The sequence below is a fragment of the Hemitrygon akajei genome, chromosome 3, assembly GCF_048418815.1.
Source record: "Hemitrygon akajei chromosome 3, sHemAka1.3, whole genome shotgun sequence".
Lineage (NCBI taxonomy): Eukaryota > Metazoa > Chordata > Chondrichthyes > Myliobatiformes > Dasyatidae > Hemitrygon > Hemitrygon akajei.
The window spans coordinates 73,499,441-73,518,218 of NC_133126.1; the positions used below are offsets into that span (position 1 = coordinate 73,499,441).

The 18,778-nt window shown below is 39.9% G+C and overlaps 1 protein-coding gene across 3 annotated transcripts in view; it reads right to left on the reverse strand.

Moving 5' to 3' along the window:
* The window catches only part of fmn1 (formin 1), a 381,596-nt gene that overhangs the window by 313,793 nt on the left and 49,025 nt on the right, over positions 1-18,778 (reverse strand). For all 3 annotated transcript variants that reach the window (XR_012098266.1, XM_073040129.1, XM_073040128.1), the window contains exon 3: positions 15,525-15,652. Coding sequence is in view for 2 of the 3 variants with exons in the window: in XM_073040129.1 (XP_072896230.1) it covers positions 15,525-15,652 (128 nt within the window). In the remaining variant the exon portion in view is untranslated. The remainder of the gene's footprint in view (positions 1-15,524; positions 15,653-18,778) is intronic.

Consider the following 18,778-nt stretch of genomic DNA (forward strand, 5'->3'; position numbering starts at 1 on the left):
AGTCTTGTCCCTTGCAATCCTTTTTCTCTTAACATATCTGTAGAATCCCTTACGATTTTACTTCATGTTGTCTGCTGAAGTAACTTCATGCCTTCTTTTAGCCCTCTATTTCTTTCTTAAGTTTCTCTTGAATTTCTTATACTCCATATCAACCTCATTTGTTCCTAACTGCCTACACCTGCCACACATCTTTTTTTTTCTTAACCAGGACCTCAATATCTCTTGAAAACAAAGGTGTTTTATGTGATAACTGTTCTCTAATTCACAGAAAGGTCAAACACCTGGCTAGGCTCATTACCCAATACCAGGTTCAATATGGCCCCGCCGCTTGCTGGACTCTATATATTGATTTAGGAAACCCTCCCAGATGTTCCTAACACATTCTGGCATGTCTAAACATCTTGCCCTAAGGACTTCTCAGTCTTTATTAGGGAAGTTGAAGTCACCCACTACAATAACATCATTCTCTACTATTTCTGCCATCTTCAAAGGGACCATACTAACAAGCACATCTTTATCTCACCCCTACTCTCTGCTTTCTGCAGGGATCTCTCCCTTCGTGACTCCCTTGTGCATTCATCCCTCCCTAGTAATCTCTCTCCCTGTACTTATCCCTACAAGTAGACAAAGTGCTACACCTGCCCATATACTTCCTCCCTTACCTCCATTCAGGGTGGAAGTCATTCCAAGTGAGGCAACAGTTCACCTACAAATCAGTTGGGGATGCCTACTGTATTCAATGCTGCTCTGTGGCCTTTTGATGAGACCCAACTTAGAGTGGGGGCTATTTTTGTCGAGCACCTTTGCTCCATCCACAAAAAGCATGATTTCCCTGTGCCCAACCATTTCAAATCCAATCCCCATTCCCATTTTGACATGTCAGTTCATGACCGCCCCTTCAGCCATGATGAGGCCACTCTCAGGTTGGTGGAGAAACATCTTTTATTCTGTCTATGGAGCCTCCAATCTGATGGCATGAAGATTGATTTCTTTAACTTCCTGTAACTTCTCTCCTGCCTATCACCTCCTCCTGGTGCCCCTCCACCTTTCCTTTTTCTCATGATCCACTCTCTTCTCCATTCAGATTCCTACTTCTCCAGCTGTTTACCATTTCCACTTATCACTTCCCAGCTTCTTACTTCATCTCCACACTTCCACTCTCCTGGCATCACTTATCATCGTCTAGTTTGCCCTTCTTCCCCTCTCCCCACCTTCTTATTCTGCCATCTTCCTTTTCAGTACTGATGAAGGGTCTCAGCCCAAAACTTACACTGTTTATTCATTTTCATGGATGCTGCCTGACCTGCTGAGTTCCTCAAGCATTTTGTGATTGTTAGTTTTACTTTTCGCTTATTGGCCTGCATACATGTTCCTCAATATCTCAGTGGAATCTTCTCCATTTTCTGGATACAAGACAACATCTGAATTCAAAGGGCATGTTTGACTAACAGCTCATTTACTATGGTAAGCTATCACTCACTCATAGGTCACTATGGAAACAATATACACTACCTTTGTAATCTAACTTGCTGCAAGAAGTAAGGTTGGTATATGTGCATACTTGTATATTTAATATCTTCCACAAAGAGTAAAAAGAAAAACCTATGATAAACTTTAGGTAAATGTTGAAAAATTTTAAAAGGCTAAGCCCATTAAATATTATTGGAAAATTACTAACTGTTCACTCTATCTATATCTTTTATCATCTTATATACCTCCATCAAGTCTCCTCTCATCCTGCTTTGCACTGAGTAATCTTTTTTGGCTCAATATTTTTGCATAAGACACTCTCACTAATCCAGGCAACCTCCTGGTAAATTTCCTCTGCACATCCACTAGAGCCACATCCTTCCTATAGTTCTGTTGCACCAGAACTAAAACACAATATTCCAAGTGGTCTTAACAGAGTTTTATAGAGCTGCAACATTATTTCTCAGCTCTTGAACTTAATCCTTGACTAATAAAGGCCAATGCACCATACACCACCTTAACTACCCTCAACTTGCACAGCAACTTTCAGGGATCTACGGACATGCACTCCAACATCCCTTTATTCATCCACACTGCGAACCTTGTACTCAGCCTTCCTACGTGCATCACGTTACACTCTCCCAGATTGAACTCCATATGCCACTTTTCAACCCAGTTCCAACTCCTATCAATGTTCCTTCGTCACTTAAGACAATTTTTTATACTATCTACAACACCAACAAACATGTTCTCAGCGGACTTATTAACCCACCCTTACACTTCGTCATCTATGTCACTTATAAAAGTTACAAGGAGCAGGAATCTCAGACCAGACCTAGATGACACCACTCGTCATTGACCTCCGTGAAGAGTATGCTCCACCTACCACTACCCTCTGCCTTCTGTGAGCAAATCCATCCAGCCATGTTTCCCTGGATCCCATGCCTCCTGACATTCTGAAAAAGCCTATCAAAGGAACCTTGTTGAATGCCTTCCGCAAATCCACATACACCACATCTTCCTTTCATCAATGTATTTTGTCACTTCCTCAAAGAATTCAATCAGGCTCATTAGGCATGACCAGCCCCTCAAGAAACCATGCTGGCTATCTCAAATGCTTGTGAATCCTGGCTTGAAGAATCCTCTTCAATAGTTTGCCCATCACAATTATAAGACTCACAGATCTATAAATCAGAACGTTAATTCTATTACATTCTTGAAGAAAAAAGTAACAGTTATCATCTTCCAATCTGTGGCCAGTCAGGATACATTGATCATTGCCAATGGAGAAGTGATCTCTTCCATTGCTTCCCATCGTAACCTGGGGTATATCCTGTCATGCCCTGGGAACTTACCCATCCTAATCTTTCTCAGCACATCCTCTTCCTTAACTTCAAGATGTTTTAGCATATTAGCTTGTTCTATGCTGACCTCATATTTGCATAGGTCCCCCTGACTGGTGAATACTGAAGCAAAGCATTCATTAAGGAGAACCCCTACCTCCTCTAAGTCCAAGCACATTTCCTCTTTTATCCCTGATTGGTCGTACTCTCTCTCAAGGTATCCTCCTGTTCCTCACATACATCTAGAATGCCTTGAGAACTTCCTTAATTCTACTTGCCAAAGCCTTCTCACGCTCCCTCTAGCTCTCCCAAGTAAATCCTTAGAGTCTTTCCTGGGTACCTTATAATTCTCCATAGCCCTGTCTGATCCTTCCTAAACCTCTGCTTCCTTCTTCCTCTTAACTAGATAATCCACTCCTCCTGTCAACCATGACAATCCTTTCCCGGTCTCAATAGGACAGATCTATCCAGAACCCCTTGAAAATGCTTCTGATACAACCTTGTGTTTATATTGTAGAATTCCCTGAGAACATCTATTTTCAATTTATGTTCCAAAATTCCTGCCTAATGGCATCATAATTTGCTGTCCCCCAGTTAAATACTTTCCCATATCATCTGCTCCTATCCTTGTCCAAGGCTATGCTCGAGGTCAGGGAGTTTTGATCAATATCTCTGAAATTCTGACTCACTAAGAGGTCTTTCATCTGACTAGGTTCATTGCTTAGTAGTAGATTCAGTACAGCCTCTCCTCTTGTTGGTCTGTCTGCCTACGGAGTCAGGAATCCTTCCTGGACCCGCCTAACAAATTCTGCCTCATTTAAAAAAGTTGTACTAAGGAAATGCCAATCAATATTAGGGAAGTTGAAGTCACTTGTGACAATAAACCTGTTATTCTTGCACATTTCCAAAATCTGCCTCCCTTATCCATTCCTCAGTATCCCTGCTGCTACTGCACGGTCTACAGAATACTCCCAATACAGTGATTGCCCTCTTCCAGTTTCTGACTCAGTGGATAATCCCTCCCTTTCCATAGCAGTGAAACAATTCCTGATTATCAATGCCTTTCCCCACCTCTTTCACCTCTCTTCCTGGCCCTTTTGAAATGGGCTTCAAGTTTTTGGGTTAAAAGGTCTCCATAATACCATGGGCCACAGGGCTTGTATGTTCTAAATCCCGGAACATCCAGTAGCCATTCCTGTCTTTATAAACGACATAGTATTGTAGTTCCATGTATTGTTTCATGCTCCATGTTCATCACCAATGTTCTTGATACTTCCTGCATTAGATACAGTTAAGCCCATCCAACTGACTGCATTTATGTCCTATCCACTGCCTATCCATCCTCATAGTCTATCTACAGTAGAGTCTACACACTGCCTCTATCTGTACACCAACTGATCTATCATTTGACCTAACACTCTGGTTTCCATAACACTGCCAAATTAGTTTAAAGCCTAGTTACACTGGGTTTTTTTTGTCTAGCTCAAGGAGAACAACTGAATTTTTTCCCAAACAGTGTTGGCACATGCACGTTTCAGAAGAACTTATCCCTATGGCAGTCATTTCAAGGGCAGTATGTAAGGCTATTGATACCTAAGCTGTGTCTGAATCAGGGATGGGCCTCTCTCCACCAAACAAGATCAAGCTTTGTGCTTGTTTGAAAAGATTGCCAATGGACTTTAACAGTTTGCTTAGGGACAATTCAATAGGAACCACATTACTGAGGGCATTCCTTGTAGACCTTTGCCTAATTGTCTTGTGGTCAAAAGTATTTTTCTGAACGAAGTCTTCCATCAGAAACATTCTGGCTGGAATGTTCAGGAAAAATACAGCCAGACCCATTTGTTGCACCATGGAGGACAGATAGAACTCTGGCATACATTAGTGTTTGGTGTTTGAATGCCCACAGCATGTGTAACTTGATACATAAAAGGCAGGCAGAAGAAAGAGGGCAAAAATAGGTGATTTTTTTCCTCCACTTTCTTTGGATATTCGCACATTACATCTCTGCAAATGTTCAATAAAAATAAAATGCAGCTTCAAAGACTGTTGCACCACAGGTGCAAAGCATGGGGCACATCGGCACTTTGCACAGCACCTGACCCGACTAACCAGGTTGTTAACCACAACTGAGTTTGGACACCACTTTCCACTATCCCAATTTTTGCTTCACCTTGGCTATATAGTTTATCCAGTTCCTCAACTCCTCTCAAGCATATTCCTACTGCCTTAAGGTAATTGTACTTGATAATAGAGGAGATAGAATATGGTCTACTGTTGTTAGAACTTAACCTCAGAGGCCAGCTCAGACTATTGACAAATTCCACAACTAGACTTTGCAGGCAGCCTAGTAATGGGAGGAAGTAAAAGATACAGCATTTGTTAATTAATAAGCTTCAGCTGGACACATGCAGAACTCCAAGATACACTTAAGTTTCAATGGCCTAAACTCAGCAGTTCCACTCAAAACCAGCTAACTCCACCAGTAAGATTTAATCCACTGAAAATTTCACACAGAAAACCAAGTCAAAAGAAATAATTGTTAAAAACAAACTTCTGAAACACTCCAAAGAGCAAAATGAAGGTTGAGACATTGATAGGAGAATAACAAAGGGTCTGAATGACAATAAATGGTAAAAATAATTTTAAGTTGTTAGAGAAACAGGGCACTTTGGAGTAAAGTTTAATGTTCTGAAGGAACTGTACTCCACACATATTTTCTCAGTTTCACAGCAAGTTTGATAAGCAATAAGTACCCCAATTTAAAAAAAATAAATCAACATGGCATGCCATTATCAATATAGCTCCCAAATAAATGAAGCTATCAACAACACTTCTGGTACCAGAGGAAGCATTACTCTGTGGAAGCACGAATAATTACTCACAGCAACTTCTTGATATCCACATTAGATTATATTCGCATGGAATTCACAGACTTATAGTCAGACTTCTTCCATTAAAACAGCAAGGCCTGACACTCCACAAATTCTGTCTCAATAGGTTTCATCATTCTGTATACTTGATTCTAAAAATGATTATTTGTTGTTTACTACCAAAAAAAGATACTACATTCTACAAAAACAGTTTGATATGTTGACAGTGGTGAAAAATTAACCAGAAAAAGATAAAGCATTGGTGATATCACCATTTTAGAACTGAATGTTTGCCAGGGAAGCTGAGTCACCGGGCAATGTCAACAGAAATTACAGAAGACTATTATTTCAATGAACAATAAATAATAGCATTGTGCAGTTTAATTTATTTGAAATCAGTAAAATTATTTTGTAACAAAACATCTGAATGTCCAACATTCAAGATACAATAAAAGTTTTAAAAATATACAAGGAACTATAAATGCAAATTTATGTTGATTCAATGCAGCAGTGTGAGCAATAGCTTCGTTATGATCAGGCTCCACTAAAACACAAAGGCCAAGAATTTTATCTCAAATGCACTTAACAATGCATATCAATTTTGTGCAGTGAAGATCACATCTTACAAATCTAATAGGGATTCTGTTTGAAGAGATAACCAAGAATATTGATGAAGGCAACACGGTAGATGTTGCTAACATGAGCAAAGTCCTGCATTCTAATCTGGTCCAGGAAATTAAGGCACAAAGGATCTGCGGCACATTGCCAAAATGGATCCAAAAGTGACTTGCTGACAGGAGATAGAGGGTAATGGTAGGTTGGCATTTTTTTGATAACTTAGATGAGAATGTAGATGGTCTGATTAGCAAGTTTGCAGATGACATAATTCTATGAAGTAATGGAGAGTCAAGGACATAGATCAGTTGGAAAGTTGGGCAGAGCAGCAGCAGATGTAACTTAGAGCAAGGTACTGTATTTTAGAGGCCAAACTCTGGCAGGACAAATAAGAGTAAATGGCATGAATCTTAGGAGTGTTCACATGTGGAGAGACTTTGGGGTACAAGTTGACAGTTACCTTGAAAGTGGTGACACAAGAAGATAGGGCAGCCAAGGCAGCATTTAGTATTTAAAGGACAAAGGCATTGAGTGTAAGAGTTAGGATGTCTTCTTGCAGCTGTAAAAATATTGGTTACATTGTAGTTGGAGTACTGTGTACAATTCTTTCTTCCTACAACATTCTTCGTATAGCCTAAGAATGCAAGTAATTATTGGACTATACAAAGACTGTTGTAGGGAGTGAGAATGTAGAAGAAATTCATCAAGATGCTACCTAGAATGGAAAATCCTTACTTCTAAGGAGAGATTGGATCGGCTCAGTATATTTTCATTGGAACGTGGTAGGCTGAAGAGGTGAGTTAAAGAAATTTTTAAAACTGTGAGAGTTATTGTTCACATAAATAGTCAAGGTCTTTTTCCTCAGGGCAAGGTAACCTATAACTAGAGAACATAGGTTTAAGGTGATAGGGCAGAAATTTAAAGTTGACACAAGGAGTAAAATTTATTCCATACAGAGAATGGTGGTTATCTGGTAGGTTATCTGGCAAGTGGTAGGGGTAGATACAATTACAACATTTAAAAAGATATTTGAGTTACTTGGAATTCAGGCTGAAGTAGTAAATTGGATTCCGCATTGGCTTAGTGGAAGAAGACAGAGTGGTAGTAGATAGTTGTTGCTCTGTCTGGAGGTCTGTGACCAGTGCTGCAGGTATCAGTGCTGGGTTCATTGTTGTTTATCATCTGTACTAATGACTTGGATGATAATATGGCAAACTGACAGCAAATTTGTGGGTTACACTAAGATTGGGGGTGTAGTGAATAGGAGGCACTGATAACAGAAGTTGGGATGTAGTGCCAACGTTGTACAAGACATAGGCAAGATCGAATATGTGCAGTTCTGTTCACCTACCAATAGGAAATATATCAATAAACTTAAAGGAGTACAGAAAAGAATTCTGTACTATATTGTGCTTTATTCGTATCAATCAGTAAAGTACTTCATTAAAAGGTTAAGAACCCACGAAGCACAAATTTCTTTTAATGGTGAAGGGGGTGGAATAGCAACATACAGATTTTCATAAGGATGGTAGGTGGTTACACAACTATATGGTTGGGCAAATCTGAGAAGTTCCTGATTAATTGAGGCAATTCCAAGGTACAGACTTGAGCATAAGATCATAAAACATTGCACCTGCCAAATTCATGATGAGTAAGAAGATAAGCCTGGTAAGTGCTGAAGTGGTAAACCATACGAAATGTTAGAACAATCCCAGACTGGCCACAATGGAAATCACAGCAGCTGATGAAAAATTGACGAGTTCTTCCATTCTTACAATATGTGGCAGGAATTTTTTGTTTTTGGTTAAATAACACCATTGAATTAGGACTCTAGGTTGGTGCCGCTGCCTGGTGTGTCGTGGGAGTACATGGAAGATTGAAAGCAGCAAGCTGGCTGCTGGCTGTGTACCCAGAGTCCAGAGTTCTTTGGGCACAGAGCACAGAAAAAAGCAACACAACAGACTTTTAACATCGTACCTCAGAGAGCTATTTGTTATATCTCCCCTCTCACAGTGAAATGGACACACCTCTTTTCCCCTTATTAGAGAGAGAGAGTGCCTGTGTATACCCGGTGAACGAGTAGTCTTTGGGGTACTGCAAGTCTGTGTCTTTATTGATTCTTTGCTGCACACTTGAGTGCTCGGTGGGGGGCACTGATGCTTTCTTTGCTGGTGGGGGAGGAGGGAACATTGCTTTGCTGCTGCTTACACGTCGGTGGGGGGAGCTGGTTCTAACATTTAACTGTCATTCATTCTTTGGGGCACTCCTCTGTTTTTGTGGATGGTTGTGAAGAAAAAGAATTTCAGGATGTATATTGTATACATTTCTCTGACATTAAATGTAGCTTTGAAACCACCGAAATAGACACAGAGCCAAAATATTTGCAAAAGAGGGATTATGCAAAAATAAGAAAGCAATCCTGGGAGTAGAAATAAAGCCCGGTCCTTTTACAATATTGGCAGACTTCTGACTGTTCTTGGGGCAGTTGTTATCCCACTAAAGTCGACTTTCTTTTTTTTAATTCCAGAATCAGAAACACAGTGTTAAAACAGTAACAATGCAAAGTATCTGCAGCAAGGCAGACAAACTTCCAAAAACGTTGGTGGGCTCTGCTGATGTAATCAAAAACTAAATTCTGTAACGGAGAAAAAAATACTCTTCATGTGTGCATGTTCAATTCAGTTATCTACATTTTTGAGATAGTTTTCTGTGTTCAAGTATGATTTGCTTCTCCTCTGCTTTTGACTGCTCCTAACCATAGATAAAATTCTCATTTTCATCTTGGATGCTCCTATCCCATTGAGTGACCATGAACTACAAATTCCCAGGTGTTAGTGAAGGTCTGGTAGTTTTTCCAAAAGTGGCTTTAAATGCATCCCTGAATCTTTTCCACTTGGTAATGCTTCTCAGGATAGAATACAGTGCCTGTTTCAGTAGACTGGTGGTTGGGCTTGTGAATACCTGGTCCGCCCAATGGAATGATTAACTGCAAAGAGAGGCTCAATGTTTCAGCTGACAGCCTGGAAGAGGACACTGATGTTGGTTGACTTATCCCTCTACTGACACCAGTCTTCAAGGAGATTGGCTGTCATGAAGAAGACATAACAAGGAGAGGTGTTTTTCTGGGGAGACAAATTTGAGAATAGTGGAGGCAAACATTATACATGGAGTCAAAGATTGTACTCGCTCAAAAAAGGATCATGTGCAATGGTTGGTGTTGCTCCCTGCCTTTCCCTTGGAGATCATATCCACTTGCATCTGGATGGTCAGCATCTGCACTGAGATTTGGTAAGCAGCCTTCTAGCCTTTTAGGAGATGGGGGCACTGGCATTTACTTTCCATGCTACAAATAACTCTACAACTTTCACACTTGTCTCCATTCTCTAAGATCCTCTGAAATATTGTCCACACCCCAGACATACTCTATGAAACCGAATTCATAACTGAATAGCCAAATTTTAGAACTTCAGCAGGGCTACTGTCAGCTTCCAAGACTGTTTTTGTTTTCCACCTTGTTTGAATGCGGTCTTTTCTACTTTCTCTCAATTGGCAATTGCATCAAAGCCAGGCTAAGTAGTCAATGTAGTTTAGTAGTTCAGTGTCGGGGGGGGGGGGGGGGGGGTTGGTGGTGGTGGTGGTGCTCATGTCAAAGACAGAATCCCAATTGATGTTTGCCTGCCTCTCTTCCCTAACAGAGTTCATCATATACTGTATGTCTGAAATGTGTTGAAGAACCCAAACATATCAAGACTTCCAGTGAGTTGCAGAGCCTCTGTTCTGTCTAATCAGCAGTTGTTCTTCAGGTAGCAGATTTTCTGCTGGACCCTTATCTTCAGGCACCTGCAGAGCCGCTCCTTTTCCTTTGAAGCATGGTACACCTTCCATTTCAGGAGCGCATTCCATCTATGCTTAAGTAATTCCTTGTTCACACCGTCATCTTGATACAGCAGCCAAGAGTTCCTTCACAGATGTTAATTATGTTGGATTTCACACAGCCAGTCACATTCTGGGTATTCTTTGACTGTCATTGGCCAAGAGTCAGTTTGTCAGTGGGCTTTATTCAAGAAGAACTAATAATTGTTTGTCCTTGAGAACTCTGAAGTTGATTGATCTTACCACAATCCTTCTACTGGTGCTGCCAATTTGAAATAGCCAGTTTGGGCCTGGGTGATATGGAACACTTTGCTCAGACAATCTAATTGGTTCCAGTGCTTGAACTGGAACTGTTGCCAGTTGGTGGTGTTGTTGTCCCTCAGATGAAATATGTTTGTGTTGGCATGATCTTGCTCCAAAAATTTAATCAGGAGGACAATCCTGATGCAATGTGCCTTTTTTACTCCTTCCTTGAAGGTGCTCCGCAAGAGATGTACGTTTGTTTTATCCCCACCCTGACTCTGAAATCATCCAGAGTTTCCCCACTGCATCCTAGTGTACCAGGTCCCCAATTTGATTTGCTGAAGTGCAAGTTTCCTGTGCATGGGTTCTTTTAAAATGGGCTGGGAGCAAGGGCTGGCAGGTGTGCTTACTGACATTTTTAATCTCTCCCTCTCCCAGTGTAGAGTGCCCACCTTCTTCAAATTATCCACCATTGTCCCGGTACCAAAAAAGACATATGGTAACATGCCTGAATGACTGGCATCCTGTCGCACTCACCTCAATAATAAGCAAATGCTTTGAGAGGTTGGTCAAGGACTACATCTGCAGCATAATACCACCCAAACTGGACCCCCTGCAGTTCACCTACCGACACAACCGAATGACAGACGACACAATAGCATCCTTACACATCTGGAGAAGAAGGACGCTTATGTAAGAATGCTGTTCTTTGACTACAGTTCAGCATTCAACACCATAGTTCCATCCAGGCTCAACAAGAAGCTCAGAGACCTCGGCCTTGACCCTACCTAATGCAGCTTGATCTTGGACTTCCTGCCAGATTGCTGGCAGGTTGTAAGAGTGCGCACCCTTACCTCCACCACTCTGACTCCCAATACAGGAGCCCTTCAGGGCTGTGTACTAAGTCCCTCCTTTTACTCCCTGTACACCCATGACTGTGTTGCCACCCACAGCTCTAATCTGCTTATTAAATTTGTCAATGACACTACATTGATTGGCCTTATCTTAAACAAAAATGAGGAGGCCTACAAGGAAGAAGTCAACTCTCTGAAAGTGGTGTCAAGAAAACAACCTCTCCCTCAATATCTCAAAAACAAAGGAGCTGGTTGTGGATTACAGGAGGAATGGAGATGGGCTAACCCCTATTGACATCAATGGATCTGGGGTTGAGAGGGTAAACAGCTTCATGTTCCTCGGCATCCACATCACCGAGGATCTCACGTGGTCTGTACACGGTTGAGGAAGTTTGGTATGGGCCCCCAAATCCCAAGAACTTTCTACAGGGGCACAATTGAGAGCATCCTAATTGGCTGCATCACTGCCTGGTATGGGAACTGTACCTCCCTTAATCGCAGGACTCTGCAGAGAATGGTGTGGACAGCCCAGCACACCTGTAGTTGTGACCTTCCAATGATTCAGGACATTTACAAAAACAGGTGTGTAACAAGTGCCAGTAGGATTATTGAGGACCCAAGTCACCCCAACCACAATCTATTCCAGCTGCTACCATCTGGGAAACGGTACCACAGCATAAAAGTCAGGATCAACAGGCTTCAGGACAATGTCTTCCACCAGGCCATCAGACTGATTGACTCACACTGATTTGAGTGTATTCTATATTACATTGACTGTTCTATTTATTATAAATTATTATAAGTTACTAAGATTGCACATTGCATATTTAGATGGAGACATAACATAAAAAATTTTATTCCTCATTTATGTGAAGGAAGTAAGAAATACATTCAATTCTATACTACAAAACAAATAGCAGCAATGTTATGCTAAATGGGTAATTAATTCTCACAGAGTCATGTAGATGCCAGCTTTGGAACTGTTATGACGCATGTTCTCAACCTCTGTACAAGCCACACACTTGCCCAACAAACCCAACGTGGTCATTCTGTTACAATACATATTGTAATCTATTATTTTCTACTTCCACGTCCAGCTATGCATGGCAAGTTCCATAAGATACAAAAATTATGCAATAGATATTTTATTCTCTGACCACAAAGCAATCTGACGAGTTTTAAGGGCTAAATTCCTCAGCTCTACCAGGAATTTGGACAGTTCATTTTAGATACTTTTAATGAATCTGTTATCTTTGCAGCATTTGAAACATTAACTGGGGTGAATTATCACCGTGAACGCAAGCACAAAGTTAATAAGACAAATGATCAACTACAATCAGTTCCTTCATTCAACAGTCAGTAAAAATCCAGTACAGACAAGAGTAAAAAACAAATCAGACTTTGAACCATAGGACATCAACTGACAATCATTACAAAATCCATCTTTTATTTCTGTATGTTTAACACTGCTACTTTGGTTCTACATCCTCGGTTCTTTGTTTTAGAGTGTCTAACCTCCATTGCTGACTGTTGGAGCAGATCTACCATGTAGTGAATCAGCAAAAAGATTCAAGATACATCAAACAAAACAACTCATTTTTCTGAGTACTTCTCAGCTGCCACAAAGCAAGTGGAATGACTGCCCTCACCATGTTCCCATTACCCTAGTAGAGCTGCTACCGCATAGCCCCCATCAATGTTCAATCCTGGTGTTCTATGTATGGAGTTTTAATGTTCTCCCTATGACTATAAGGGCATTATGTGGGTGCTCTGATTTCCTCTCATATGCCAAATTTCGCAGAACTGAAGTTTAATTGGCCACTGTAAGTTGGCCCAAGTGTATAGATAAGTGACAGAATATGAAGGGAGCTGATGGAATGCAGGGAAAACAAAATGGGATTAAGTTAGTTGGGTGCATGATGGTCAGCAAAGCTTATTAGGTCAAAGGGTCTCTTGCCATCAACACAACTCTGTGATCCTATAATGATTTATTTTTCCCTAAGTACTTGTCTAATTCCCCTCTGAATGTCATGATTGGTGTGAATAAAAAGCATTCATCCCCACCACACTTGGAAGTTTTCATGTTTTAATGTTTTACAACAGTGGACTTAATTTGGCTTTTTTGACACTGATCTACAGAAAAAGACTCGTACGTGCCAACGTGAAAACAGATCTCTACAAAGTGATCTAAATTAATTACAAATATAAATCACAAAATAATTGATTGTATAAGTATCACCCCTTTTAATATGACACACCAAATCATCACTGGTGCTGCAAATTGGTTTTAGAATTCACATGACTAATTAAATGGCAATCACCGTATGCAGTCAAGATGTTTCAATAGATTGTAGTAAAAATACACCTGCATCTGGAAGGTCCAACTACTGGTGAGTAAAGTACCCTGGCAAAAATGACACCATGAAGACAAAAGAACACTCCAAGCAAATCTGCAAAAAGGTTATTGAAAATCACAAGTCAAGAGATGGATACAAGAAAGTTTCCAAGTCACTGAATACCCTTTGGAGTATTGTTAAGTCAATTATCAAGAAATGGAAAAAATACGGCACAGCTGTAAATTGGCCTAGAGCAGGCCGTTCTCAAAAACTGAGTGACCTCGCAAGAAGGGGACTAGTGAGTGAGGACACTACTCTGGAAGAGTTACAAGCTTCAGTGGCTGAGATGGGAGTGACTGTGCACACACCTGTTAGCTGGGTTCTTTAGACCAGTCGCAGCTTAATGGGAGAGTGGCAAAGAGAAAGCCACTGTTGAAAAAAAAAACTCAAATGAAATCTCAGCTAGAGCTTGCCAGAATGCTTGAGGGAAACTCTGAAGTTAGCTGGAAGAAGTTCAAAAATTGAACTTCTTGGCCATCAGACTAAACGCTGTGTTTGGCATAAGCCAAACACTGCACATCATCAAAAACACAGCATCCCTACCATGAAGCACGGTGGTGACTGCATCATGCTGTGGGGGTGCTTCACTGCAACAGGCCCTGGAAGGCTTGTGAAGGTAGAGGGTAGAATGAATTCAGCAAAGTACAGGGAAATCATGGAGGAAAACCTAATGCAGTCTGCAGGAGAACTGCAACTTGGGAGAAGATTTGTTTTCCAGAAAGACAATGATCCCAAGCATTAAGCTAAAGCTAAAAACAATGAAGTTAATGTTCTGGAGTGGCGAAGTCAGAGTCCAGACCCTAATCCAATTGAGAATTTGTGGCTGGATTTGAAAAGGGCTGTTCACTCATGATCCCCATGCAATCTGACAGAGCTTGAGCAGTTTTGTGAAGAAGAGTGGGGGAAAATTGCAGTGTCCAGATGTGCAAAGATGACAGAGACCTAACCACACAGACTCAAGGCTGTAATTGCTGCCAAAGGTGCATCTACTAAATGCTGACTTGAAGGGGGTGAATACTTATTCAATCAATTAATTTGTTTTATATTTGTATTTAATTTAGATCACTTTGTAGAGATCTGTTTTCACTTTGACACAGATGAGTCTTTCTCTGTTGATCAGTATCAAAAAAAGCTGAATTAAATCCATTGAGATTCAATGTTGTAAATCAATGAAACATGAAAACTTCTAAGGGGGATGAGTACTTTTTATAGGCACTGTATGTCTCCAGCTGTCTCATAATGCTTTCCAGGTATTCTAAACCACTTTCTAACTGTATCTGTATTAAAAGACTTTCTATATGGTTGTCAAACTGTACCCTCTGGTTCCCCAAAACTGGTTGGATTTAATTTCCTGTTCGTGCCACTGATCAAAAAGTGAGCTTTAAAAAAAATTTTGAAATCTAATCATCAGCAACTGTCAGTACAAATACAACAGTACTTTCAAAAAAGTAAAAACATTAATTTAACAATAAGCAATTACAGATAATTATTTTTTTTATTTACAGCAATGAAAAATATCAATTATGGAAGCCAAAAGTATCGTATTCAAAATCTAGTCAAGCTTTTGCAGCTTGTAAATTTAAAATATGTGGTTTGTTCTCACATTTCTGAACCTGAGAATGAAAAAAGCATGGTTCTAAAGGCTGGAAAATAGAAAGAACACACCCAACACTGACTTTACAGATATAAGCAAAGTAAGACTGAGATAATAGCTCTGCAAATAGCTTACATATTTTATACAAATGCAAAGCTTTTCTTATTCAAAGAATTGATCAATGTTCCTGCTTTATGAAACCCTAAAATTCCATCATCTAAAGTTTAAGCACAATAGTCAATAATTTTAATGTCTTGACTTACCTTAAACTCCATATATTTACATGACTGAGAATTGGCATAGATTTCTTCTCCATCCATAAGAAATAGTTTAAGGTCCAAAGATTTTGGTCTGCAGTTTTCTGAAGTCCTCTCAGCAAATGATCCATTTTCTGGAAAGGCAGTACATAACTCCATTAAAAATGTGTTCCTTGTAAAAAAATAATACAATATGTAATGTAATCTACCAAAAACTAGGAACCTTTTTTGTTTTGACCATGCTTGTGAAATGTTGGTAACACTGGCAAAACAGTACTGACTGCACAAACCTGGTTGTCCTGGTAGCCATGGTATAAAGCTCCACAAACAAGATTGGGATGAGATGGTGAACACTCTTTCCTGAAGGATGAGGGAACTGGTTGAGTATGTATTTTCAATAATCCAGGGTAATTATCAATAATTTAACAGATGCATTGAATAATTTATTATGATTCACTGTGAATTAAGAAATGCTACTCCCATAATCACAACCACTAGGCTATTGCGATTCCTGATTTTAATTGACCTACATATGTATACATTATCAATTGTGATATATAGATATCACAAATAGTTTGAGCCTTTTTCAATAAACAATGCGTGGTTACTTGATTTACTGTTGCCTTTCTGTCAGCTTGAACCAGCCTGGCCATTCTCTCTGCTCTCTCAAGGTGTTTTTGCCCACAAAACTGCTGCTCATTGGATTTTTTTTTGTTTTTCCCACCATTCTTTGTAAACACTAAAAACTGTTGTGCGTGAAAATCCCAGGAGATCAGCCAGTATGGCGTAAACAATCATTCCACAGTCAAAGTCACTCAGATCACATTTCTTCCTCATTCTGATGTTCAGTCTGAACAACAACTTAACCTTTTGACCATGGCTGCATGCTTTTACGCATTGAGTTGCCTCCACATGATTGGCTGATTAGGTATTTGCATTAACGAGCAGGTGTACAACGTACCTAATAAAGAGGCCACTGAGTGCATAAACCACCATTCAAACAGACTGCATTCAGCCCCTTTGCAACCTTAGTATGTCATGGAAAAATCATTTCTGGAGAAGCCAAACTCTTTTGATTAAAATTCCCAGTAGATTTGTTACCTTATACAGGGGCAAAATCATCTTGCCTATGCAGATACATTTTGAAGGAGAACAAAACTCTCACAAATCTTATTACTATAATTTGCAATCAACCATAAGAAATGCTGTTAATTGTCAATGAAGCTTCCCCAGAAAGAAAACTATCAACATAATTGGATATCAACAAAGGATGAGAGGGGATCTGATTGAAACATATAAGATTATTAAGGGATTGGACACGCTAGAGGCAGGAAACATGTTCCCGATGTTGGGGGAGTCCAGAACCAGAGGCCACAGTTTAAGAATAAGGGGTAGGCCATTTAGAACAGAGTTCAGGAAAAACTTTTTCACCCAGAGAGTTGTGGATCTATGGAATGCTCTGCCTCAGAAGGCAGTGGAGGCCAATTCTCTGGATGCTTTCAAGAAAGAGTTAGATAGAGCTCTTAAAGATAGCGGAGTCAAGGGATATGGGGAGAAGGCAGGAACAGGGTACTGATTGTGGATGATCAGCCATGATCACATTGAATGGCGGTGCTGGCTCGAAGGGCCGAATGGCCTACTTCTGCACCTATTGTCTATAACATATTACTATGAAGGTTCTCAGTCATCCAGGCCATTGTATACTAAGCAGTAGTAAATCAAGGCAACTGGACTTGCTGCGTTGTCTAGAAGATGTTTCGCCACTCCTTCTATTCAGAGAAGATGTGAATAGATCGCATGCAGTTCGCATTGCAATTGGATAGCATATACAATATTGCTCTGAAACAAAATGACCACTTCACAAACGGATGGCCCAACAAGGGAGGACTAACACCTCAGGTCGACTCGGCTGTGTATCTACACCGAAAAGACAAGGGACACTCCTTTGATGATAACAATGTGCAAATTTTGGACAGAGAGGACAAGTAGTTTAAAAGAGGGCTTAAAGAAGCCATCCTTGTCAAACTGGAAAACTCATCCCTAAACAGAGAGGGTGGGGTACAATACCACCTATCTGCTACTTACAATGCAGTCCTAACAGCTCTACTCTGACATCTCCACAACAGTTCACACCTCCGTTCATACAAAGGTAAAACTAATGACCTCTCATTACCTCTATGACCCTTAATGACTCATGTGATTGTTATATCTTTTTAAAAAAACTCAGAGTTTATAAACTGGACATCTACCCACCATGGATCAAAACTGACAAAGCCTCTTAGATGAGCGGCGAAATGTCCTCTAGACAACTCAGCAAGTCCAATTGCCTTGACTTACTACTGCTTGATATCAAAATATTAGTGTATCTGAAAAGACAGTGTTGTAATTAGCCAACATGCACCAGAAAATAGGATGAAGTGTCCTATAATGGAGAACTATGTTCAAATTACACCACAGCAGCTGGGAAATTTTAATTCAAGTAAATAAAGAAATCTGTATCTAAAAAAACATCTAGTCTCAGTAATGATAACCATTGATCATCATACTAATGTTCCCTAGTATCATTCAGGGAAGGAAATCCTTTTCTAGTTTGACTTAAATTCTATTTCAATATACCAATCTGTTTGCCTCCTTAGTTTTCAGGAACAATTAGAGATGAACAATAAATTTCAACACTGCCAGCGATGTCCACACCATATAAATGAGTAAACTTAGAAAACAAAAAAAAGCCTGGAAAACATTAATCATCAGGCATACCATTTCCCAAAATATTGTGTTGCCTTAAATTCAACTGTTGCTCCAAGGCGTAACACAACTTTGTGATGTCTTGCACATTTCTCATCAGGGGCTTCCAGGAACTTCCTGCCACGTCCTCATTGATGGATTTTGGTGTTTTAATCCAAAGTTCTTTTAAAAGTCAGAAACCAGATACAAAACCTGTTGCTTCATGATAGTTTTATTAAGAGTCGACAGAACAGAAGAAAACTGAACAGATAGTTACAGGGAAAGCTAAGGTTAAAGAATAAGAAGATTAAGATGGTATTGCTTTGTGTTTAGCTATTTTATACCCAGTGATAAGGGAAAATTCCATTCTAAACTACAGATAAAAATTCACCAATTAGGAAATTCTTATTCAATACTGGAGAAAAATAAACCAATGAGAATATGCTTATTCACTTAATGCAGTACAAAGAATCTTCCAGAATTATACTTCGTATAACTATTCAAGGCATATTAAACAGAATGTGCCTCTCTAGCCA